General features: G+C 36.5%; 1 protein-coding gene across 40 annotated transcripts in view; it reads left to right on the top strand.

Moving 5' to 3' along the window:
* Nucleotides 1–27,868, top strand: part of DLG2 (discs large MAGUK scaffold protein 2) — a 2,233,585-nt gene that overhangs the window by 1,751,004 nt on the left and 454,713 nt on the right. For all 40 annotated transcript variants that reach the window (XR_012423578.1, XM_045370161.3, XM_065528807.2 and 37 more), the window contains one exon: nt 6,449–6,604. Coding sequence is in view for 39 of the 40 variants with exons in the window: in XM_045370161.3 (XP_045226096.1) it covers nt 6,449–6,604 (156 nt within the window). In the remaining variant the exon portion in view is untranslated. The remainder of the gene's footprint in view (nt 1–6,448; nt 6,605–27,868) is intronic.

The following is a 27,868-nucleotide window of genomic DNA, read 5'->3' as shown; positions in this document are numbered from 1 at the left end:
TTATTTATGAGTTTTTGCTTCAGTGGTTTCAAATTTTTATGTAGTCAAGTCTCTCATCTTTTATGTGATTTCTTCAATTTATTTCATGCTTAATTTTTTCTCCATGAACATTCTTAGTTAACTATCAACCTGACTTTTTGTAGATCTATATTTATACTATGAGATCAATTAAAAAAATTTTTTAAATCAATACAAAGTCTTTAAAAGCAGGCTTACAAAAGTGTAAGAGTTTAAACACTAGTATAGGACATATTGAACCTTCCTCAAATAATTTAAATCCATGTCTCAAAGGCCTTGGTCTGGCCATAATATTGACCCTGTCACTCTTAGCCAATATTTGTTTAAAAAAGTTTCAGAAAGCCACAAAAATACTACTATAATTGGACACCCTCACCCAATACCAAAAACAGAGATCACTCTCCCTTTTGTTACAATCACCATTGTCAAGGTCATTAATGTTCAACTTCTTATTCCAATGAAACACTCCATAACCCATTTACAACCCACTGCCATGAGAGAGCCCAATTTTGTTGAAACCCAAGCATTTTTTAAGGAAATAAGGCATCTGAATATTCAAAACAACTTTAAATGATGCAGCTCTTACTCTGCCCTTTCTCTCCTCAATCTTCTAATAAACTCCTCAATAAACACAGTAAAATATAACTGAAAGTGATGTTTACATAGAAAAAATAGTGAGCCAATCCTAATTTCTACTTTTAAACATAAGTATTTGCAGACTGTGGTACCTAAACTATTATTAATAACAAATTACTTATGACCCAACAATCTGATGTGACAGCACAGCTGTGAACCATACAGGAAAGCAAACTGTTATAAAGATCCAGGTACAAATCGGGCGTTAGAGTTCGGGCTGCTGTATTGTTAGGGGCAGTGAAAATAATTGAGAAGTTCAGAGAAAGTGATCATCAACCTCCAGGGCTATTAAAGGGATCAATTACCTTTTAAATATACAGAGCAAAAGTGAGTCTTTAGAAGGTGCCTATGCAGTACCTTTTGTGAGACTGAAAGCTATCGATTGTTACTTCCTTTGTTCAACCCTCTTGTAGAGAATTCACATTACCTGAAAGTGCTATCGTGTGAACTGACTGATTCTAAGTGAGTGGGTGACGAATATTATTTGTATGAATTCTCACAAACGGGAGCAACATTTTCTGAGGTCGTGCATCCTTGTGAGCTCAAGTGTCTAAAAGTGATAATCAAGATAATAATAATGGCTCCCTTTTGATGAGCTCTGAGTGAGTGCCATGGACTGAGCTAAGTGCTTTATGCACATTCTTCCTATTTCTCACAGTCATCCTTAGGCTGATATTACTATTCCCACTTTCCAGATGAGGATGTTAAGAAATAGCAGAAGGTCATGCAAGGTAGAATTTGGAAGAGCCAGATCTAAACCTAGTTCGATTTGCTTGTACTTAACATGGTGCTCATAATAATTTAGATCTGTGCCTAATTTTGCAATTTATAATTTTTCTGGTATACGGAAAAAACTTTTTAAATATTATTTTAGGTCTATAAATGAGAAAGCTAAGATTTGAAAGAGTTAAGTAAGTGTGGTGCAAATCGGCATCTACTCCAGCTTCCCTAGTGGAAATTCTTGAGTGCTCAATTCAATGGTGCTTGGAATTAGGGGGGCGAATAGGTTCTTACAAATCACCTAGATCAATCCCTCCCGTAGATGTCTCTATGTCATATTTTAAGGCCCATATAACATCTTAATCAAGTGACTAATACTTTTCTGCTTAAAGTTCAGTATAAGAGAAGTCAGCCTCTTTCTTAATCATTTTTATAATGTCATTTCACATGTTGAGCCACATAGTTCACAACCTGATCCTAATTCTCTTTTATCCCCTAATTACTTTTAGGGCTTCCCAAAATCTCACCCTTCAGAGTTATTAGCCCAGCCCTGGAATTCAATCCTCTTATACTTTTCCAAATCGTTGGCCCAATAAACAGTGTATTATTTGTAAAGAGGAGCATGAGGCACCCTTTTAAAGTTACAATCCTTTTTCCTCCAATTATGTCTGGCAATATATTAGATACTTAGGCATCTGAGCCCTTGACATCCCAGCTGCTATAATTAATGCAGTTTGGTTCTATATTCTGCAAATACAGGGCATGCGGTTGGATGCCCCCTCCCATTAGGGCAACCAAAGAAGACCATAGCAGTATAACCTTTGGAGAATCTGAAAGGTCTGCAGATTTAGCCATATTAGTCTATATGATGAAGAAATTTATGCTCAAAATCATATACATATATGACCCAAATCCATCTTTTTGTAATTTTAGATGCCCCCTTTTAGTTCTGGCTCAGGAAAAGAGAATAAAAGGTACTGATCACTTTCGTTTTTCACAGTTCCTTTCACTTTCTATGACAGTGCTTCAGTAATACATTCTTGCATTCAGGAAAGTAATGAGGAAACAAAGACACAGGAGATTTGGTCCTGATCCTCCAGGATCTAATATTCAAGAGAAGGAGAGAGCATTGTGAATGAATAAAGATAGTACAATGAGGTGAGGTCCCTGCCTGAGACAGCCTGAAGGCTTTGAGAGCCCTTTGGTAAGGAGTTAGAAAACTCAATAAAGTGTAAATCACTCTCATTGTTATCTCTAAGAGAAGAGAGTCATATTCCTTTGACCTTATCGCTTCAGGTGCTACACAGATGAAGACTATTTACAATCACAGTCATTATTATCACTGTCTTAAACATTTATTATCTCTGATACAGGGCCCGGACTATAGTGAGGTGAGCGAGGTACTCATATTGGGTGCAAAATTTAAGGGAACACCAAGAAACAGCAATTAAGACAAAAATACTTTAATGAAATATTTTAGAAAATAAAATTAATGCAAAAGAATTTATAATGAACAAAATATCAAACTTTTAAAGATAGAATCAGTCTGGTATTAGTCTTAGGTACTATGAAATTACAGAGGCCCAAGATTTTGTCTGTTGGCTTTGGAAGGTATAGTCTAGTTGAGGTGATGTGAAAGAGATGTGAAAATAAACAAGGTGCCTGTTTTATTTTCACTGTACTGATTGCAAACATGAGATCAGATCTCACTTCCAATAAGGAGATGTGGTGGGAGATTGGTAGTTGATTGACAACTAATGTCGTATGGGAATCATCAAAGAAATTCAATAGCATGAGCTCTCATAACCCAGTTGAAAGAATGAACCCAGACAGTTATTCTAGACTCAAGGTACCTCTAGACATTTTTAGCAACAAAATTTGATAGAGCTTCACTCCAGTGCTCTATAATTAGTGGACACAGCTACAGCTACCTTCTCCATTTTTGCATCCTTTCCTTATTCTGTTAACTGATAATTTCTTCTCCTTTATTCACATTATTCACCTTCCATAGGAGAATCCAAATGGTCTAGGCCTTTTCCTTTTTTCTTTCTTTTTTTTCTTTTTGAGTCCCACCATACAGATCATGGTTGCAAGGTGAGGGGCCCAATCCTGATCCAATGGTCTAAACTGCTTTGGTTAGGGAAGATACTGAATTTGGTAGTGGCGAGTTGTCCAAATGGGAAGGAACAGTTATAGGCAAGGTAGTTTTCCTAAGAATAAGGTATAGATGAAGCACTTCCCTCCAACATACACCAGTATTGTGGATTAGCAATTTAAAATGACAAGGAAATAGAACAAATAGCAAGTGCTAATGGAGTTCAGAGAAAAGAGAGATCATCAAGGGTCAGGGTGTGCTAATTATATGCTATAAGAACCTGTAATTATAAATCCATAGATATGCAAATAAATGCTGATTGCTCAGCAGATGAGCAACAAAGTCATTATCTATGGCTCTTTATAAATGGACAGCAAGATAAATGATTTGTTTATAAATTCACTTAGAGATTGTACCAGTATCTTTGAATGCTTTTGCTTCCTTCTGGGGGCATCCACAGTTAGACCTCTTGGATTAGATTTCCATATTCACTACCTTCTGACCTAGGCCATTCTGGCAGTTCCAAGCAGGCCCTGTCAATTATGACTAGCTGATTCATGCTGCCAAAAGTCATTTCCCCTTGGCACTTCCTTAACCAACTGAACGGGAAGTGATAGTGGCATCTGTTCTGCCACCCAGATCCGTGATGGTTTATAAAATGGCATTTCTTGTTTGTCTGATGGGGAGAGGTCACACAGAATATAACTGCGGGGAAAGACTAAGAATGCTGACTCCCAGTATTAGGCCTTCTGCAACTCAGGGCTGAGAAGTCTGTGAGGAGCCCACTGTGCCCATTGGAGTGACTCTCACAGGAACTGTAGGCAGGCATTGCAGTGGCTAAACTCAAACACACAAGAAACCTATCCCTTTGAGGGCAGATGAACCATGTACACATGCTTTAATTAAGTACTTAAAGCCAATCCATTCATGATGATGTTGGGATTCTGGTTCTTCTGGTATAACCTGTGAGAATTTATAATGGCCTAAAAAATTTAGAGTAACTTATGGCTCCCTTGAAAGAACCAGAAGGTTTTTTAAAATTTCCCTCAGCAAAGAATGGTAAAAAAAAAAAAAAAAAATCATTCAAAGAAACATTTACCAAATACCTACTATGTGCCATTTCTGTGTTCAGATTATAGCCTGTATTGTACTTTCTGTATACCACACTGTGCTCTGGTACATAATATACATACTGTATGATAGAATATATGACAGAATCCTAGCACTGTAATAACGTCATTAGATAGAAATCTTCAAACGTGAACCCCATTTTTATGCCACTTGAAAGGAGATTTTCACTGATATTTTTGATGTTGTTTGATTGCAAGAGAACTTTGTCAATATTGCAAGAAGACTTTGTCAAATTTTCAAGTGGTTTGTTATGTTTTGGTATCTTTTCATCTACCCATCTTCTGAGATATTAAGTGAATCAACAAAAGAAAATGGATTTGATATCTCTATTCTTTAGCCAGTGAATGTACAAAATAAGAAGTAAATAAATAGGGAAGAAATAGAAGGTGAAACAAAGGTAAAATATACCTGCAATATCAGTAACTGTTTCTCTGTGTTGATAAGACTTTGAAAAGTGAAGAATTAAGCTTAGCAAGTATCGGTCCACTATGAAACCATCCTGAAGGTGACTGAAAGCAAAAAAAATAAGAGCCTTCTTCTAAAATCCAAGGTATTAAAGCCTGTTCCAAACACCAAATCTACTAAATATGTGAATCAAATGATAATATTATATTCATAAAATGGTTCCAAAAAGATTCAAATAAAAGTTTCAAGAGTTCAACCCTGGACAAAATACAAGACCTCATTTTCGTTGGCTTGAATTTATTATAATTTTCAGAAAGTAAAATATTTATCTTTCTTCGGTTGAATACAATGTAACCAGGAATTTCTAAAAGATCTCCATTAGCCAGCTTTGATTGTGAAAATTTGACTCAAAATATGGTGCTACTGAGGTAAAAGGACTAGGAGAAAATTGGAAACACATTTTCTTAGTCTGCAGAGAGTCCACATCAGACTGAGAAAATAGGATCAGCTCTCCCAGGCAGAAACAACGTTACTGAGATGACATTATCATGAGAATGTTTTATGATCTAAAAGAAGTCACTGAATCCTTTCTTCTAAGTTTCTATGCTGGCAGTTCAGATCAGCTGCCGTTTTATATATAATAATATTTTCAAATTAAGATGCAGAGATTTCTCCATAGAGACATAGGCCCAATTTATATGGAAAGAAAATAGCATTGTTTACATTTCCTATGTATACAGAAGATATTAGATGGACTCCAAACATAACTAAATACATTAACATTTGTAGTAAACCTTATTTATACTTATTTCTTTGTATTAGATGTGCAGTCTTAAATTTTGTAGGAGTATATCTGTTAAGATTAGGTCTCATTTATATAAGAAAAAAAAATGATCCTAGCTTGAACAATACAGTTTATCTTTATCCACAGAGAAGAAATTCAAAGGTAGCTAGTCCATAGTTAGTATAGTGCCACTCCATATCATCAGTGACACAAGTGCTGTCTTTATATTCCTTTATGTGTATTTTTTGGCTTTATCCTCAAATTTGCTTCATGGTCTTAGATGACCAGTGAAGCTCTACCCATCACGTCTGGGTTCCAGATGAGTAAAGGGAGGAAATGTGAGAAAACAAAATTTCAAGAATTCCAGCTAAATGAGCTTCCTTATAAGCAGCTATTCCAGTTCACCGAACACTTCAGAGCACTCAAATCACATAGGACTGAACATTTTCATTGGGCCGTACTTACCCACAAAAAAGTCTGAGGAATAAAGTCTTTATTATAAGAAAAGTTACAAGTGGAAAAATTGGGTTTCTTCTAATAACAAATCAAGAAAAATGGCATCGTTTTTACTTTTGCATATGGTGAAATGCTACTGGTTGCACACATGTTCCTTGTATATACTAACCATGCATATCTTTCTCTTCCTCTTGTATCACCAGGCCTCCGGAACCTGTTTACAGCACTGTGAACAAACTATGTGATAAGCCTGCTTCTCCCAGGCACTATTCCCCTGTTGAGTGTGACAAAAGCTTCCTTCTCTCAGCTCCCTATTCCCACTACCACCTAGGCCTGCTCCCTGACTCTGAGATGACCAGGTACTGCATGCGCTTCCTCACTTCATCTTCTCGAACTGCATGTGCTTCCACAAGAATGAATGGGTAGAATCTGCCTCTGCTCACTTCTCTTGCACTAAACATCTTCCCCAAGTTGGAGAGATGTTCTGCTGTTCCCTTGGTGCAATGGGAGAAATTAAGAACATTGCCTTTTTGTTTTGTTTTGTTCCCTGGAGTGATCACAGAGCACTTAGACATGATCACAGGATGCTCCACATATTCCTGGTTCCTATACATTTTAATAAGGTATTAATTATACTTTTCTAGAACAATTAATTTTGGAATTTAACAACATTTCATTCATACAGAAGGATGAAAGATAACATTTGTTGAATATTTTAAAATAATATTTAATAAGTGCTTACTCTGCTCCAGGCATAACGTGGCCTAAGAAATATGTACTATTATCACCATTTAATATTTTAACTAAAATATTAGATTAATATCACCATTTAACTGAGTCCTTAAGGTATTAAGCAACTTGTCAAAAACTATAGAATTACTTGGTTCCATCTTACTACACAGAACATAAAATTAATGTTTATATTATGTTATCATGCTAGATGTATACATATATATATATTCTTGTATTTACTGCTCCCAGCCTATTTAAAGAAATAGACGTTCAGAGTGGTTAAAGGCATTGCCCTCAGTATGATCTTGCCAATAAATGTGGAGTCCAAATTTGACCTTAGAATGTTTTGAGTCTTTCAACAACTTTGTAAAGAAATTAGTCTAAGTCTGAAAGTTGAACACAATTCTGTGTTAGTGTTCCAAAGCATATATATGAAAATAACAAAAAAGACCTCATCTTTTCATAGTAGCCTGAGTTGGAGAGAGAGGAAAGCAAGAAAAATAGAATTCAGTGTTCCACAAGGTAATTCCAATTCAGTCTAAACAGAGATCCCAATTGTAACGTTCCTACACAAAATGGGGTGTCTATATAATGTTTTCAGACAGGAATATCTTCATAATATTGTTAGGACTGAGAAAATACAGCCTTTAGAATGATTCTTTAGAATGATTCAGAGAGAAGATGGATATATCAAGAGGGTCTGCTAAGAACATCATCTTTATTTTTTGATATTTTGAAAGAATAAGTTTAGAAGTCAATTACTGTTCTATCTAGGAGAGTTGAATCACAAGTTTTAAATTACATCTAACATTTCCAGAAATAAATGAGAAAACACATTTTTCACTATGTAAATCAGCTAGGGCATTTTTATTAATTTGCAATAATTAAAGTCTAATAATATTTCAGAATACTCTATAAATATTAAATCCACCTACATTTTTAACAAATCATTAAAACTATTTCTTTGATACAATGAACTCTGCCATTTTAAAGCTAAAAGGTCAAAGTCACCATAGCCCTAAGGAAGTGAGAAGAGCCACATACCTGTAATGACTTGCTAGTAATTATGTACCTATAGTCAGCTACAGAAGGGTAGCTCAGATTTATTGAGCTCTTCTGTGCCAGGCATTTTGTTAAATACTTCTTATGAATTATGTATTTGAATACTCATAATAACTTTATGAGGTAGATGTTATAATTATCTTTGTTTTGCAAATGAGGAATTGAGACTTGATAAGTTACCTGACTTGCCCAAGATCATCCACTAGTAAGTGACAGAGCTGGGATTCCAACCCAGATGATGACTGACCTGGCAGACCATTAGCCATTTTCACTCACTGGAAAAAAATTTCCACCCATTTCTCTTTTTCTATCCTTTCTCTATCATTACCCTGACTTCTCATATACCTTCCCTTCTTCTGGCTCTGTGTCAGTAAATATTTTTTTTTTCTTTTTATCCTGTGTTCCTTTTTTATTAATGTAAAAGTTACATTGGTTTCCTTCCACTCCACTGGGGATTTTGAAGCATCCCTTCTGAAAAATTCACCAGTAAGTAGCCGATAAGAGTTTACCTCTATGTGAACCTACCAGATATGATTCTTTTCAGCTTGCTTTCTGTCATCTGTATCATGAATACAATAGAGTTATTTGTTTTTCAAATAAAAACATTATAATACAATGTTGAATTTTTTTTTTCAAATGACACACCCTGTCTAATTCTGATATGCACCAGGCCCCAACCCCCATCCATCATTCCCCTTTTTGAGAATTCTATTTTCAATTTATTCTATTTTGGTCCCCTTCCTTCGCCTTTTTTCTTTTTCCATTATCTTATTCTTTATCTTATCTTTGTAGAAAAACAGTCATAAAAACACAAAAACACACTGACAGCTATTTTAATGGCCTTGTCACTACCAGTGCATTGATACCAAAAATCTTAATTTCACCCCACTTTGCTCCTCCTCCATACTTCCTCAGCTTAGTAAATGGCACATACATCTACCATATTGTTTAGGCCAAAAACTTGAGAGTCATCCTTACTACCTTGTTTTCCCTCACATCCACCATTCAATTCATCTTCAAGACCTGTTGATTCTACCTCCAAAATATCTCAGATTTATTCACTTTGCTTTACTACTATTTCCACCACTTTAATCCAAGACCCCATCATCTCCCACCTATAGTAGATTCTTAATTGTTCTCACCGTTTCCACTGTTGACCTCCAGGCTTATTCTCAATGCAACCAAAGTGATCTGTAAAAAATACAGATCAGATCTCCTTTTGCATTAGGATGCAATGCGAAGTCATTAACATAGCATCTGGGCTCTGCATGACCTAGCCCCTGCCTGCCTTTTGGATACCTCATTTCACTTTGCTAACCACACTATTCATGTTGGCCTTCTTTTTATTCACAAAATGCACTAAATCTCTTCTAGTCTCAAGCGTTTCACATACGCTTTTCCCTGGAATTGAAAAGCTCTTTTTACACTTTGCCTCATTAACTTCTGGTCATCTTAGATCCAAGTTTAAATTGCACGTCTTCAGAGAAGCTCTCTGAAACAGAAAATCAGGCCCCCTATTATATATTTTCTTTCTATTTTTCATAAGAATCAATTTATAATTGTACATTTATTTATGTGATTTTCAAACTAAATGCCTGTATCACCCTCTACACTGTAAGCTCAATGAGTAGAATTGTGTTTATTTTGTGCACTGCTATATTCCTAACACTTAGTACAGTATCTGGCTAGCAGGAGCTCAGGATTATTGGATGAATACATAAACATAGAAATAAAATCTGCAAACAAGCAAACTGATACCTGTTTGAGAACAAGTCAAAGTTCAAGCTGTGCTTTACCTAGTTCTTAGTAGGTACATAAAACTACTTCATGAATGAATGAATTCATGCATAGAAACAAATAATAACTAGAACTCACTTTGTGTTGTACTTTCACCATAAACTATGTCTATGGTGATTGTCTACATTATAAATCCATTAGGCACCCATCAATTCTTCATGAAGACTCCGTAATTCATTTCAGATATTATTTATTTTTCTAAAGGGAAATACCTCTCCAAGCCACTGTATCTTGAAATGTAGCCAATAATTCAGGGGCAAAGTAAAAATATTCTGGTTCCGTTTTTGACACCATTACCCGTGTGCTGTTCTCTGTGTTCTTGAATAACATATAGACCCTCAGAAGTAGATGAGAACTTAGAATTAGATAGACAAACCCTTATCTAACTCTAGTAATGTTGTAGAACCCAATCTACTGTTTCACAGGTCTATGTCTTACTACCACTCATGGTTAAATAAAAATATTCTAGGATCTTTTGCCCTAAAAAAGATATTATAAAAATGTATGTATTAATTTATTTAGCTAATACTTATCAAGAATCAACAACAATGTGCAAGATGCTACTATAATAGGACAACCTTTTACAAAGGCGCAAGCTGAAGAAGACAGCCAAAAATGTTGAAGAAATGCCTGATTTTTAGGATGCAGTAGTTAATGATGTATATTTTGTTCAGAGCTTTTGAAAAATTCCTGAAGTCTTTTCCAGAAACATGCACATATTGATACAGCAATTACGGCTTCAGATTAGAATATGCACTAGCTCTGGGAAAGTTAGCATGTGAAACCATCCTTACATTTGCATTAGTTTAATTCCTAATCCACATTTAGAAGAATAAAGGTGAGTCAGCAAAAGCAACCTGAGTCAGTTTTCTGTATTTTCTGAGCTTCAGTGGGAATACCCAAGATCTCAGTTCTTTGAATTAATAGCAAACATTCAGGGATGAATTAATTGTATATACAATTTACTTCTGTAAGACCATTTAAAAGGAAACAGAGAAGTTGTTAGTTTTTCTTAGGAAAGCACTGTAAATTACTTGGCACGGTGTCTATGGCTGCAGATTATGTTTGGAGGAATTGACTTTTTAATGCTTGCAGAAACAAGAAATGTGCAGAGCCTGAAATCAAACTAAAATTTGAAAAATAAAAGGGATTTCTGTGGGACTCTTGCTTATCTAGTACATCTCTTTTTCTTTGAAAAAAAAAAGTAATTTTTGATGTTGTAATTGGTTTTTCTACTTAGGGAGAATAAGTTATTCAGCTTTTGATATTTCTAGGGCAAGGAGAATAGTATTCTTGGCTGCTTTTTCAATATTTATGGCACATGTTTATTTGTCCTTTTACATAAACGGTCCTAATTATTGCTATTTTGCAGTTGATAACAGAGGCTGAGATAAACCAGATGAAGGCTAATTAAGATATACTGGCAGGTTTTGGATGGGAAATGAACTGTGAAGCACTATATCATCATGAAACATCTTCACTCACTGAAGGATATATATTCATGGGACTTCAGCTAGGTACCAGGCATCATCCTTAATGTTAGGGATTCAAAGGTGAAAAAAACATGGTCTCTCCCCTTAAGTATCTCACAGACATATAAATGCAGAATTACTTACTATGTGATATATATCTTGCTAAAAGGCCTCAGTTTCTCCAATGCACCTGATCTCTAGGTAGCTGTTAAAATAACAAATTTAGAGGAATTAAATGTAACAGAGTTTATCTGAGCAAAGAACGATGCATGAGTCAGGCAGCACTCAGAAGCAGAAGAGGTTTAGAGAGCTCTACTGAGCAGTTTGAGAGGCAGCCTTTTATAGCCTGTACACAGAAGCAAAGTAGAGAAATCACCTGATGGGCTACAGCTAGGCATCTGCTTTATTTGGGCATGGGGTGATGAGTTGGCTGCCTGAAACTGGCTGAAACCCGGCTGCTTGTGACTCTCTGAAACTCTACTGTGTATAACGCTTCTAAGTTAGGTTTCAGATTGTTATGTGGAAACTCTGAGTGTGGAGACAGCCTTAACCTAAGGGCGTCCTGCTTACTTAATTGAGCATAACTAAAATCAAATTATTACAAGTGATAGTGTTGGAAGCAAATATGACCTTCAACTGTCCCTTCTGCAGAGGCATGAACATACACAAAGAAATGGCCCCATCCACTCCTAGCCATCAATTTCTAATCATTTATAAGAAGCATTACCTATAGAAAATGCACATTCATCTTCCCATAGGTCCATCTGCAAGTCTAACGTCTAACTATTCTCTGCTGGGCTCAGAGAATCCACATTTATAATTTACCACCTTTGTAGAAATCATAATGTTGGCAGCCTCAAGCCATTCTGAGTTTGGGGATGCAGAGCGAGATCTTTATTTTGTAAGACCTCAATCATATGCCAGAGTTATGGTGAGCCCCTGAATAATATCTCAGGCTGAGGTGAGAATGATTTTTTATTTTTATTAAAGAACTGTTATAAAAGACTGTTTCCATTCATAGCTTAATAGTGAGTCCAGTGAATTGTGAAGGGAAATGAATGGTAGGGTTGGCAGTATGGGGGAAGGGCTATGCAAGCCTGCCTGTATTTTTATAGAGATCTACATATTTTACAACATGCCATTTTGTTTTCATCAAGGCTTCAAAATTTACTTCTCAGAGAAGAGAAAATAAACCTTCCATTATAACCCTTTAATTCAGTTCTGTAGATTATCAGCACATATAAAGTTATAGGATCCCTTAAATGGGTTTTTAAAGTCAGCAGGTATGTGTGTTCCAAATTGAATACTAAAACTTATCTTTGGCAAGCTTTCTTTCCTTGCAGAATGGCAGAAAATTTACTGGGCCTTTAATGTTTTAACTGTTTCAAAGTCTGTAAATACAAAATCAAATATAAATTCCAAAACTAATCTGTAATAGAAGTGCATGTAAGTCTCTAAAGGTAAACATAGGAGGAATTACCTAACTCTGCCCTTGTTTTTCTGGGCATTATCATGAAGACACTGAGTTTATCAGTAGGATTAAGGAAGAAACGTGTTCCAAGTAAAAGAAATAGGAAAAAGTTAAGTATCGTGGTATATAAAAGCACACAATGCCTTCTGGGACTACCAGACTACCTGTGTGGCTGAGGGCTATTGGGTGGGTGATAAGGTTGGAGAAAAAGGCAGCTATGTATCATAGAAGACCTTACTTACCAAGCTGAGGATTTTGTACTTTATCCTATAGGCAGTGGGGAGCTGTTGAAGGTTTTAAAGCTGAGCAAAGAGACAATCTGCTTTGCATTTTTAAAAAGATCACTCTGCCACCTGTGTCGGAAAAGTTTGAATGCAGGGAAACTAGTTAGTATTATATTATAGAGCAGGGTAAATAATGAAGAACTGAACTGAGACTATCGAGATAGGGAGGTACAAATGGATTCAGAATTATTTATTAAATAGAACAGGTGGTACTTGGTGACTGACTCGGGGAAGAATTTTCTAGCTTGGGATATTCACTGCAGGGTGATTCTTTGCTCCTGTTTGACAGAATGAGCACTCTTGTCCACAGTAAATACACTTAAACATAAAACTCTTTAGAAAACAATGGGAGGGAAGGGAGGCAAAATATATCAGGTCCCTTGTTTGAGGTAGTGGCAATGTGAGGTCACAGAGGAGCTAAGGATTGTGCCCAAACTATCTAGGTCTGAAGCCTTCCATTTGGCCATACTAATCACGTGCATTTTAGCTAAACATGTTACCACCCTCAGAGCCTCAATTCCCTCATCAGAAAATGAGAAGAATAATTGCATCTGTGCTGTTTCCCTCATAGGATTGTTGTGATGATCAAGGGAAATTGAGCAAATGAATTTTCATCTAGGCACTAGCCACATTAGTCATTATTAATTGTTCCCATATGTGTATTCTATTTTAAAGCCTTGAATTCATGTATATTTATTTCTATTGCTATCACAAATCAGGTAGAAAATGTTTATCAGCTCAGGCAAATCCCCTGAGGTCATAAGAAAGCTGTTTGGGCTGAGACCTTCTATCATTCTTAACAGCCATCCTTCTTGTCATCGTAATCAATGTCACATATTTTTCCTTTTATTATTACATTTATAGGCTCCCTGTAAAAGGCGGCATGTGTCTAATCCCATATGTGATTGTGTACTTATATGAGATATTTTTCTTTTTTATCTACTCGTGTAGTGGTATTTTTGCCTTACATGTTTCTTCTCAGGAATGTGGACAAAATAACAGCCACTTTATGGTGCACAGATTAGTAGCCAGGCATTTTACATAGGTACTTTATTGTTTCTAATAATCTCAATAATTTTGCAAAGTGTGTGTTTTGATCTAGCAATTGGAGGAATCTGGGCTGTACCCAAGGCATTCTCACATCCAAGCTCATCTTCTCACGGAGCCTTAATCACGTTCACTCTGTACATTGTAGCTTCTCACTCTGTGCCCCACTTCCTACATCCACTCTGCCACAAATCTGTAGACTCTGAAAGGAAATTTGAGCCTTGTTCACATGATTCAATCTGGGAAACAGCACCATTAGAAACAGAAAGAAGATGCTTACAAACCATTGACCTTCTTATGCCCTTAAAAAGCTGATATAATCTTAAAGAATGCTTTATTTCACTTTTAATTAAAACCAAGAGAGGCAGCCCTCTGGGAATGACTCACAAGGCGTAGCCCCTTTCTAAGTTTATGTAGTAGCTTATTTTTCAAAGGCTGTCACTGCCTTTTTGAAGTAGGTGATCACTAAACCCAATATGAATTAAGGAAAATAAGAAGAATTAAATTGACTCCCAGAGTGACAGAGGCCACTCTTGCTGCATTTGGTTTTATAGCCTATTTCCTCTGCAATGCAATCTATGAAAGGGTTTACATGGAAAGAAATACCCCTTGATTTTAAATTAATGCATTATCTCAATAGACAGTTTCTTAAATTTACAGCATTCACTGTTGTCCCTCACTGTTTATTGGTACTAGGGGGCAAATGTTCTTTCATTAAGAATTCAAGAATTGTTTTAAAAGCACAGTTAAAATTTTGTAGTTTAAAGGACAACAGAAAACAGGGAACTTACCCTGTTTTGAAAGCTCTTATTTACTCTGCACAACAACCCAGGCAGGTAGACTCAGGAGGCTTCATGAGGGTTAAATACCTTGAGATGACAGAGCTGGGAAGTGAAACCAGATTGGTGATGTTCAAATAACTCTGTGATAAAACAATCCAAATTTAATTGATCAGCTTTAAAAAAATTAAAAGTGAGATAATATCTCTATCTGAGATGATGTAAACATTTTCTATTAGTTTTAGTATGTCTGTTTGTGTTTTGGGAGCAATCTTTGTATTTACTTTAGTAACCATCAAATTGTTGGGTGGCAATAAGAAAACAGAATAAGCACAACTTCAAAAGCATTCCTTTGTAAAGGAAACTACCTATGAGAAAATGCTATGCAAAAATCACCATAGTCAACAAATTGTAGGACTCAAAATCGAGACAGTGACGTTAAACCGTAACACCCATTGCACAGATATTAATTAAAACCACTGCTGTGTATTGAGTGCCTTTAGGTGCTATGCGCTATTTCAGAAGTTTTATATGTACAAATTCATTTTAACCTATAACAACTTATGGGGTAGCTATGATCATCCCAATTTTATATAAATATTACAGTACATGGTTTGAGAAACAAATGGAAACAATGAGATGAGATAGTTGGAAATGAGGTCATCAGAACTTATACTTAGAATATTAATTTTATTAGAGCAGAAGTTTTGTTTTATTTATTGTTTTATTCCACGTGCCAAAAATGGTACCTGGCATGTAGTACTAATAGTGACAATGACAATACAGATGATGATGATGATGGCAACTATGAGGATAATGATTACAACAATCACTATTTATCGTCTTGTTGCCTACTCAGCAGCACTTTATACAAGTTAACTCATTAATCTCCACAGGAACCCAGGGAGGTATGTATCATTATTATCCCATTTTACAGGTGATGAAACAGTTAACTAATCTTTCTAAGGTCACATGGGTAGAATCTGAACCTAACTCGGCTGGTGCTAGAATCTGTGTTTTTAAATGTGCTTAATAAATATTCAGTGAATATTACAGTAGTAATTCTTCAAGTATTGAATTCTGCTTCAGAGAAAAGTATACCCCATTGAACAATAGTCAAATCTCTTTAGTAGATAGGTGATATATCAACAGATGACTGATTGATATGATATGAAGATAGATAGAGAGATAGATAGACAAGCAATGAATATATAGTTAAGAAACTAGACTCTAGACACAAAATATTAGGGTTTGAATTTTGCCACCACAACTTTCTAGCTATGTAAACTTGAGCAAGGGACTTTTCTATAAGGTAGCAATTATTGTAGTATCAATCTCACGGGGTACCTATCAGGATTTCAAGAGGTTTTATATAAAGTGCTGAAAACAGTACCTGATAAATATGAAGAGTTCCATAAATGTTAGCTATCATTATATTTGTATATGTGAGATGATGTATTATGACCCCCCCAGATAGATACCTCACCTCAGATAGATACCTGAGGTGAGAATGAATTTTTTTCAAAGGACTGTTATAAAAGACTGTTTCCATTCATAGCTTAATAGCAAGTCCACTGAATTGTGAAGGGAGATGAATGGTAGGGTTGGCCGTATGGGGGAAGGGCTGTGCAAACCTGCCTTTATTTATATAAATATCTAAATATTTTAGAATGCAGAATTTTATTTTAATTAAGACATTAAAATCTGCCTCTCAGAGAAGAGAAAATAAACCTTCCATATCAACCCTTTAATTTGGTTCTGTAGACCCCCAGCTCATATGAGGTTTAAAGGATCTCTGGAAGAGGAGTTTTAAAGTCAGTAGGTATGTGTGTTCCAAATTGAACACTAAAACTTAAGATAACTCTATTCCAGACAAAATGAATACCTTAGAGGGTAAAGAGGAATTTTATGGCTTGTGTTTAAAAGGAGAGGGTATACTGGGCCACTGCTAAGCAGCCAAAGCCTTTGTCCAAATTTTACAAAGGCTCCCCTTCTTCTGGCTGGAGGACACACTGTGCCAGGGCCTGTGGCATGGCGAACAGCATTCAGACTAGATTTCAGTCCTAGCTCATCCCTGTGACCAAGTGTTCTTTTGAGCAACCTACCTAACAGAATAAATTGACCCAAATGAAGATGGATATCAGGATACGAAATGAGAATTTTATTTCTCTGTGTTATTTAGATCTCCTTCAAATTCATCTAATTCATGCTCTGTTTTCTTTCCTATGCCCCTGGCATAATTGCAAAGATATTATTCCATCAACCTTATGGGAAAAAATAACTAGATGTTAATGTAAGTTCGGAGATGGATGGGTACAAAGATTGGACTAAACAATTTAGTCCGACCTCTATATTTTCCAGATGAGGAAACTGTCACTCAGACCCCAAATAAGCATTAAATTCGTATTATAAGGTTAGCACTTCTGAGGATATGTAATCCAGATGTGGCTGACCCCTGTTCTTAGAAGATTTAGGGACCACTGGACCTAGAGAATTTCTTTTGTGGATATAGTCAACAGCCACCTGTAATGTGAAAAAAGAAAATAAAGAAAATAAAAGGTCTAGAAATTTATTATGGATAGCGTATTTCAAATACATATGAATTTTAATCAGCTTCTGCCTTATTTATTTTGGATACAGCCTGATTTTTTCCATAGCTATATATAGATTTGTATTTATTGAATGCTGGGTATTCAGAGACTCTGCATGGGAAACCTGAAGGACAGACAGTAGCCTGGTTTTCCTTTCTATCTGACCACTTACTTGGTAAGTTCTTACTATTCTCACTATCAGTGGAATAGTACAGAGCCTATGGTACCTGTAGACCCTAAGCTACACTTGACATGAGGAAAGCAGCTATGAAATATAAAATAGAGCCTCTACCAGATTTCTACAATTATAATTGCAAGAGTTCTGTGATTATCCTTTCCCTCCTTATAGGGCCTGTTGGTGAATCATGAGATGTCCTAGACAACCATTTCCACACTTTTACAATACAACGCTTTCCTTATTGTTTTCCCGTAGAAATCTCCTCACTTACAAGAACTTCCTTACTCTTCTCACCTATGTCACTGTCCCAATTGCTTTGAGAGATGTTATGTCGGATATATATCTCCTTTCCCACTCTTGTCCACACTGGAGCTCCATGTTGAGGCTAGACTTCTAGGAACTGGGCAGTGTCTGGCAGAGGCAAGATGAGAAGCCTTCAATTTCTTTTACAAAGACTTTTTTTTTTTAACCTTGATTTTTCCACCTTGGGTTGTGACTTCACAGAGGGGAGTCTCATGTTACAGCACTGAGATCCCCACTCTGCCCTTTGACAGTTGCCATGTGGGACCCATGGTCAGCTGGGGCCTCTTGCCTCAGGCAGGGACTTTATTTCACTTTCTATCTTCCACAGCAGCTCTGTTCCTGTGCTGGCCAGGTTCCCTGCCCTGGTTTTCATACTGAAACCTTTTCCTCTGGGATTCTTGTGACCCATAAAAACAGCCTCTAATTCAGGCACTTTTCCTAGCAGAGAAACAAAAAAGACAGACATGGACTTTTTTGTTGTTGTTGAGCAGCATTAACAGTTTCAGGAGCAACAAATCTTTCTCAGAAGATGATCTACCTTTTAAAACCCTGAAGTTAAAGAATTACCACAGGAAGAATGGGGATGGTAACTGTAGGAAATCAGGATAACTGTGAGTGAATGCCTTGGCCATCGAGGCCTCAGGCAGCTGCCAGTGTCCAACAGGTCAAGAGCACCCATGAACCTCTGATCAAAGACCTTCTGCTGTAAATCATAGCTCCACAATGCTAGTTGTCTCCCCTGAGTTCTCACCTATACATATACTGTTGGTTTCTTCTTTCCATCCTCTGTAAAAGGCACCCTAATGTATCTCATGTTCTTGCTTTAGCCCACAGTGAGACCTCTTCCGTGGAATGCCATGGAGTCCTCTCTCTTTCCCTAGGTCAACAAGTAGAAATTCACACGTCCTCAAGACCCAAGTTCTTTCTAACAACACATCTGCTTTCTCACATTATTACTGTCTTTAGACCCTACCTTTCTGCTTGGTAGGTTCAAAATCAGCTACTAAGGGGACTTGCAAACAATCTTTAATTCTTCTTCATGCACTTTCATCCTGTAATGCCTAGGGGACTAATGAACTTCAAGAACAGCCAAAATTGAATTATAGATTTTCCTCCAGTAATAACTGTGTAACTCTAATAATATGATAGCAGAGTATTATTATTATTATTATTATACTTTAAGTTCTAGGGTACATGTGCACAACGTACAGGTTTGTTACATATGTATACATGTGCCATGTTGGTGTGATGCACCCATTAACTTGTCATTTACATTAGGTATATCTCCTAATGCTATCCCTCCCCACTCTTCCCACCCCATGACAGGCCCCGGTGTGTGATAATCCCCTTCCTGTGTCCAGGTTTTCTCATTGTTCAATTCCCACCTATGAGTGAGAACATGCGGTGTTTGGTTTTCTGTTCTTGCAATAGTTTGCTGAGAATTATGGTTTCCAACTTCATCCATGTCCCTGCAAATGACATGAACTCATCCTTTTTTACAGCTGCATAGTATTCCATGGTGTATATGTGAAACATTTTCTTAATCCAGTCTGTCATTGATGGACATTTGGGTTGGTTCCAAGTCTTTGATATTGTGAATAGTGCTGCAATAAATATATGTGTGCATGTGTCTTTATAGCAGCATGATTTATAAACCTTTGGGTATATACCCAGTAATGAGATGGCTGTGTCAAATGGTATTTCTAGTTCTAGATCCTTGAGGAATTGCCACACTGTCTTCCACAATGGTTGAACTAGTTTACATTCCCACCAACAGTGTAAAAGTGTTCCTATTTCTCCACATCCTCTCCAGCACCTGTGGTTTCCTGACTTTTTAATGATCGCCATTCTAACTGGTGTGAGATGGTATCTCATTGTGGTTTTGATTTGCATTTCTCTGATGGTGAGTGGTGATGAGCATTTTTCATGTGTCTGTTGGCTGCATAAATGTCTTCTGTTGAGAAGTGTCTCTTCATATCCTTCACCCACTTTTTGATGAGGTTGTTTGTTTTTTTTCCTGAAAATTTATTTAAGTTCTTTGTAGATTCTGGATATTAGCTCTTTGTCAGATGAGTAGATTGCAAAAATTTTCTCCCATTCTGTAGGTTGCCTGTTCACTCTGATGATAGTTTCTTTTGCTAATTAGTTTAATTAGATCCCATTTGTCAATTTTGGCTTTTGTTGCCATTGCTTTTGGTGTTTTAGTCATGAAGTCCTTGCCCATGCCTATGTCCTTAATGATATGCCTAGGTTTTCTTTGAGGGTTTTTATGGTTTTAGGTCTAACATTTAAGTCTCTAATCCATCTTGAATTAATTTTTGTGTAAGGTGTAAGGAAGGGATCCAGTTTCAGCTTTCGACATATGACTAGCCAGTTTTCCCAGCACCATTTTTTAAATAGGGAATCCTTTCCCCATTTCTTGTTTTTGTCAGGTTTGTCAAAGATCAGATGGTTGTAGACATGTGGTATTATTTCTGAGGGCTCTGTTCTGTTCCATTGGTCTATATGTCTGTTTTGGTACCAGTACCATGCTGTTTTGGTTACTGTAGCCTTGTAGCATAGTTTGAAGTCAGGTAGCATGATGCCTCCAGCTTTGTTCTTTTGGTTTAGGATTGTCTTGGTAATGCAGGCTCTTTTTTAGTTCCATATGAACTTTAAAGTAGTGTTTTCCAATTCTGTGAAGAAAGTCATTGGTAGTTTAACAGGGATGGCATTGAATCTATAAATTACCTTGGGCAGTATGGCCTTTTTCACGATATTGATTCTTCCTATCCATGAGCATGGAATGTTCTTCCATTTGTTTGTGTCCTCTTTTATTTCATTGAGCAGTGGTCTGTAGTTCTTCTTGAAGAGGTCCTTCACATCCATTGTAAGTTGGATTCCTAGATATTTTATTCTCTTTGAAGCAATTGTGAATGGGAGTTCACTCATGATTTGGCTCTCTGTTTGTCTGTTATTGGTGTATAAGAATGCTTGTGATTTTTGCACATTGATTTTGTATCCTGAGACTTTGCTGAAGTTGCTTATCAGCTTAAGGAGATTTTGGGCTGAGACAATTGGGGTTTTCTAAATATACAATAATGTCATCTGCAAACAGGGACGATTTGACTTCCTCTTTTCCTAATGGAATACCCTTTATTTATTTCTCCTGCCTGATTGCCCTGGCCAGAATTTCCAACACTATGTTGAATAGGAGTGGTGAGAGAGGGCATCCCTGTCTTGTGTCGGTTTTCAAAGGGAATGCTTCCAGTTGTTGCCTATTCAGTATGATATTGGCTGTGGGTTTGTCATAAATAGCTCTTATTATTTTGAGATACGTTCTATAAATACCAAATTTATTGAGAGTTTTTAGCATGAAGCACTGTTGAATTTTGTCAAAGGCCTTTTCTGCATCTATTGAGATAATCATGTGGTTTTTGTCTTTGGTTCTGAAAACAGAGTATCTTTCTGTCATCTGTTTAGAGGTAGTAACCATGTTGTATGTTATCATGTGACACATGAGCACATAGTAGACATTCAGTGGAATGACAAGTGGTGGGTATTCACCTATGACTGTGATTTATAGTCTTGGAACTCAAAGGAAGAGTTCCCATTTAGTGGAAGCTCTTCTTCAGGCTCAAGGATATGTGTGGAAGAACTGGCAGAGAGAAGTCCTTCCAGCAGGATCAGATTTCATCCTTGTTCTCTTGGGGGAAGGTGATGCACCTAGTTTCCCCTGGGATTTTTTGATTTCAGAGTTAGGCCACAGAAACTGATTTTCATCAACCCATCTATTATGTACTATAACAGTGTCTGCTTTTTGTTAAAGTCTTTTTCATGTGTACTAAACATGTATCAATACCAGATGCTCTGGAGAAGTTTCATCATATGCAGATGCCTCTATCATATCTTAGAGAGGTTAGGTCATTGTAATGTGCACGACTAGACTTTCAAAAGTGGAATCAAGGTACATAAAAAGCAAAATTCTCAGTAACTCTGATTGACCCTGTAAAAGGTAATATAACAAAAATCAATTCAGCAAACTTAGAAGATTGAAAAGAAACAAATTAAGACCTACAAAAGGACTTTATTTTCAACACCAGTCACTCTGAGAGTTTGTTTGGCATGCTAAGCAAATGTCAGTGGTTGGCAAGGTGAGGGTAATTGTCATTGCCTTTCTCTGAAGTTCTTTCTACCAATGATAAATAAAAAGAAAGGGAAAGAAAAACAGATTGTAAATAAGCCTAAAGCTAATAATGCATCCTCAGGGCCCTTAGTATTATTAAATCATATAATGCTTGACCAGAAATAATAAGAAAACTTTGTACCCAAACACTTAAAAAATTGAGAAAATAACTCCAGTAAAATCAAGAGACTTACCCAAGATCACACAATCACACCAGTAGTCTGTGACAGATATAGTAGCTGGGTCAGAGACTTCAGGTGGTAGTGCTTTTTCTCATACCCCAGCCTGTAATTTCAGCTAAACACAGTCAGCCAAAATGTTTCATGTTAAGAAAGATGGCCTACCATAAAGCAAGACTGGAAGGAAATAAAACTTACCTCAGGGTAACAGTGTTTACCTCAGGGAAGTATAACTGAGATGGGGAAAGAAATTATCCTTTATACAATTTTAAATTGTTTTGTCTATAAGCATGTTTAAATTTTGTTATTAAAAACTCAATTTAGGCTGGGTACGGTGGCTCAGGTCTGTAATCCCAGCACTTTGGGAGGCTGAGGTGGACAGATCACTTGAGGCCAGGAGTCTAAGACCAGCCTGGCCAACATAATGAAACCCCACCTCTACTAAAAATACAAAAATTAGCCAGGCGTAGTGTCATGATCCTGGAATTCCAGCTACTCGGGAGGTTGAGACAGGAGAGTCGCTTGAACCTGAGAGGCGGAGGTTCCAGTGAGCCAAGATCACACCACTGCACTCCAGCCTGGGTGACAGAGCGAGATTTTTGTCTCAAAAAAAAAAAAAAAAATTTAAAAATCTCCCATTAGGCTCACAATTTCAATCATAAGTATGCACTCAAGAGAAATGAAAACATGCATCCATACAAAGCTTGTATACAAAGGTTCATAGCAGCATTGTTCATAATAGCCAAAATACGGAAACAACCCAAATGCCCATCAGCTGATTAATGGATAAATAGTATATGGTATGTCTTTGTAATTGAATGGAATATTATTTAACCAGAAAAAAGAATGAACTACTGATACATGTTACACATGGATAAACCATGAAAAGATTATGCCAAGTAAAAGAAGCCAATTGCAAAGAGTCACACCTTGCATGATCCTTTTCTGTGAAATGTCAACAATAGGCAAATAAATCTGTAGAGTCAGAAAACAGATTAGTGATTGCCTAGGGCTAGAGGGAGAGGCGATGGGAATTAGGAGATGCTGGGATTTCTTTGGGAGATTATGCAAATGTTTTAAAAGTTGACTGTAACGATGGTAACAAATATATTAAATTCTGTAAATATACTGTAAATTCTGTAAATATACTAAAAACCACTGAACAATGCACTTTAGGTGACTTTACTGTAGGTAAATTATATCTCAATAAAGCTTACTTAAAATTCTTACTTAAAAGTTAAATAATTTATATAGCAATAGTGACATTAATACTATGTCCTTATAGCATCCAATATTCAGATAAAAATAATAAAAAATAATTTTAAAAAGTTTTAATCTGTCTATGAAAGATTATTCAAATAAATTATTCAGAAGATTCAGAGGTTTTCAGATTTTTACATTTTTAACATGGTTATAGTTCTCATTTACTAACTACTTTTTATTTGGTGTTCTGCAAAAATAATCACTAATCCTAACAACAAATCTATACAGTAGGTATTTTTATTTCTATTTCACTGATAAAAATGATACCTAGCAGAGCTGAGATTTCAACCTAGCTTTGTTTGCTTTTACTGTACTACAATCATCATTCCGTTACATAAAAATAATCCTTAATACTCTCCTTCCCAGACAGAAGAGTTGTCTACACTATATCCTCTTTCTTATAACCCATTTACTCCTCAGAGAACTGGAGCTGAAGTTCTGCCCCCAGCCCTCCAGTGAATTCATTTGCACCAAGGTCACGAAGATTCTTTGTTTCTAAATCCACTGGAAACTTTTCAGTCCCTATCCAATCTTGTTTTTCTCTACACTTGCTCTGTTGCTTGTTACTTCGTGAAACTTTTTTTTCATTAGACATCTCCTTTTCTGCTTGTCCTTTATGTGTCTGTTTCACCCAGTGATTCCTTCCTTCTCTTCCTACTCTGCACACCCACCTGAGTGGAACACATCCACACCCACAAATCTGATTTTAAACTGTGTGCCTACGTCTCTCATTTCTATATCTACAATCAGATCTTGACTCCAGACATACATACCTACTGGATATCGATCCTCAAATGCTCTGAAGCACATCAAAAAGTATGTTCATTACACTTACCATTCAGATTGTTGTCTCTTGTTAAATACACTGTCTAATGACTATCAACAGTGTGGGGTAGCATTTAAGGGCATGTGCTTGAGTTCAGATCCTGGCTCTACTCACTAGCTGTGTAATCTCGTTATGCCTTAGTTTCCTTATCCATAAAATGAGAATTTTTAAAAAAGTATTCATCTCATAGGATAATAATGAGGGTAAATGAGTTTATACATAAAAAGCATTTGGCCCATGGTAAGCTAAGTACTTCTGTGGAAAAGAGATCAGAGATCAAGTTAAGGCAAATCAGCAGGAGGAATCTAGAAAAACATCTTGGTGTTATAACGATCTCTGTGTCTTGGTCCATTTGCGTTGCTGTAAAGGAACACCTGTAGCCGGAGAATTTATAAGAAAAGAGGTTTATTTGGCTTTCAGTCCTGCAGGCTGTACAAGAATCATGATGTCAGCATCTGCTTCCAGCAGAGGGGAGCCAGCATCACATGGTGAGAGGAAGAGAGAAAGAAAGAAGGGAGATGCCAGATTCTTTTTAACAGCCAGATCTTGCAGGAACTAACAGTGAAAACTCACTCAATCTCCCAAAAATCGCCCCAAACCATCATGAGAGATCTGCCCCCACAACCAAAACACCTCTGCCAGGCCCCACCTCCAACACTGGGGGATGAAATTTCAACATGAGACTCGGAAAGGACAAATATCCAAACTATATCACCAAGCATCCTATCCATATATCTTTAATACCTCTTGAGTGATTTTTCTGCAATCTTTCCATATTATCTCCAGTCTAGATCCAGCTAGAATCATTGCTTATCTGAAGTATTTACCAACTTGTTTTCACCTCAGTCTCTGTGCACCTGCAATTCATTGTCCACACTGTAGCCCATGTGGAGCCTTCTGCATTGCACATCTCGTTGTCATTGACTTGATTAATCTTTCACTCCCATCACCTGTCTTTCAGTCATATCAGTTCTTCTTTCAGTTCACAGGAAAAAAACAAAAAAAAAAGTCTGCCTTTCTTTGAGGTCCTTACTTATGCTTCCATTTTGAAACTCCTCCTTCCTCTCTTAATGGGCACACATACCATTTACCCGGCCACCTCATTGCCAGCTCCCACAAAGAGGTCTGTTCACATGAGTAACTGTTAATAAGCCCAAGAAATGTGTTTTCGGTGGTGCCACCAGAAACCCCTCCCTGAAGTTCTCAGCCTGGGTGAAGGGACTTCCTCCATCCTTCCAAAGTTATAGAAATTAGCCTACATTACTATTATTAATTACTTGATTTCCATGTCTGCCTTATCAACTAGACTGTGAGACTCTTGCATTCAAGGACTCTGTTTTAATTATTTTCTCTATCCCTAGTGCCAGCAATGTGCCTGGAAAGTATTAAGTTACTGGTTTTTTAAGCAATAAAAAAAATTTAAATCATTATTCATTTATTTATTCCCATAAGAGCCCTATATTTGGTGATCCTATAAAATGCTCTGTGCTTTCAACTGAGAATACAAAGATAAATTAGACTTAGTTCTTTTCTGAAGAGACTCCCAATCTAACAGAGACCACAGCAGACAGGAAAACAATTAGCATTCGGTACAAAGGTGCTATAATCGAGGGCATATGCTGACAGGGTATCAAGAATGGAATATGTTAATTTATTAACATGATTAAAATGAGAGAGAAATTAAGGGATGTTTACACACACACACAGATTGACACTGAGAAGTCTGTAGGATATTAACTAATGGCGTCAGGTGACTACATTCAATTTGAATTGAACTAGAGATAGAAACCTCTCTTGGACATAATTATAGCCCTCACTGCCTTATTTTTCCCACTATTTAAATTGCCTCCTTATCCAACCTTTGACAAAGCCACGGGCATACTATAAAATATTCTATCTGTGTAATTCCAGCACTCATGGATGTTCTCTCAGTGTTTTCCCAAATTGAAGTCCATAATGTTGAGCTGGTTCATGGCCAAATTTCAGCTGGCTTGGGGCAAAAAGAAAGAAAAGAAGAACTTTGCAATGTACACATACAAATATCAGTATTGGGTTGCCCATTGTCCTTCCTTGGGAAGAATCCTTCCTGAGATTGCAATCTCCCTTTAATTTTGGTGTTAGAAATATTTTATGAAATTATGGTGATGATAGATAGTAGATATTATGTTCACAGGCTTCATTTACAAAAGTAAAAGGTGGATTTGTCTTCAGGATTTTTCATTAAAATCATTCCTGTCACTGTGTGTTCTTGATGCAGCCCCCAGTCACCCTCTTGAAATCAGCTAGCACTCTCTTCACGGTGCCATTTTTTGTACACTCAAGCACAACCTTTGGTAGACACTGTGAACGTCTGATTGGTTTTGACTGTGGGCCCTCTGTTTTCAAAAGCCCTTGGATTTAGGTTTTGCAACCTGCAGTCCAGACACATTAGGGACCCAAACAAGATATCTTAAATATAATAACCCAGTAATAAGTTGGATGATTACTAGACATACAAGTCATCATCAATCATGTTACTTTAATGTTACTTTTTGGTTTGTATGATGTCACTGGCAATTTTTCATATGTCTCCATTTGACAAAGAAAAATTCACATAATTTTGACGATATTTTCATTTTTTCTTTCTTTCCTTTTTTTCTATAGCTGGATTGTATGACAGCCTTCATATGCTGATAGCCCCTCAGCAAGTGAGAGTGTATAAGTGCAAATATGATTGCCATTTTGCTCTTGTGTTTTATTTGTTGCTGTTTCAATAATTCTTTTTTTCCCATTGCTCTAAACTGCTTATGTTATAACCTTTGGGGTAGGAATTAACAAGTTATCTGTACAGCTTTCAAAACACCAAAATAAGAAAACACTTTTTGTAATTGCACTGTCAAAAAAAAATGGTTTTCTTTTAGTAACAGGCATAAAGAATGTCATTGTATTCCCTAAGGGTTTTTTTCCTCTAAATTGATCCCTCACTATTTTAGTTGATTCATTGTACAATGCTAGTTTTATTAGAGAACATTTTTTGTAGCTCTGATCCTGCTAAATAGAAAAATAAAGTGATTTAATAACTCCATATTATTAAATGTTATGAGGCTAACATTGAAATGGAGTTGAGAATTACAGAGGCAACAGAAGCCAGCAGTAACACATGAGATGGACAGTTTTGCTGTAAAACCAGCATTCTTAAATGTCAGTCATTAACACTGTGTATACAGAGGAGCTGATCTGTACTACAAAGGAAAAATCCCACACATTAAAAAATAATGAAAGAAAAAAAAACCTTAGTTCACAGAAACACTCAATCTATGACAAGTTACATGAGGAGTAGAAAATTATGGGTTTAGGCTGTTAATTTTGCTAATATGAAACTGTACCCTGAAGGAAAAAATAACTATGTTAAAAGCAATATAGAATGATAATTATTTTTGATTATACCCAATCCGACACCTTTGCCTTGGATTGTCATTAATTGACTTCTCAATT

This window comes from Macaca fascicularis, chromosome 14, assembly GCF_037993035.2.
Source record: "Macaca fascicularis isolate 582-1 chromosome 14, T2T-MFA8v1.1".
In the NCBI taxonomy this organism is placed as follows: domain Eukaryota; kingdom Metazoa; phylum Chordata; class Mammalia; order Primates; family Cercopithecidae; genus Macaca; species Macaca fascicularis.
This window is presented reverse-complemented; position numbering and strand designations above follow the sequence as displayed.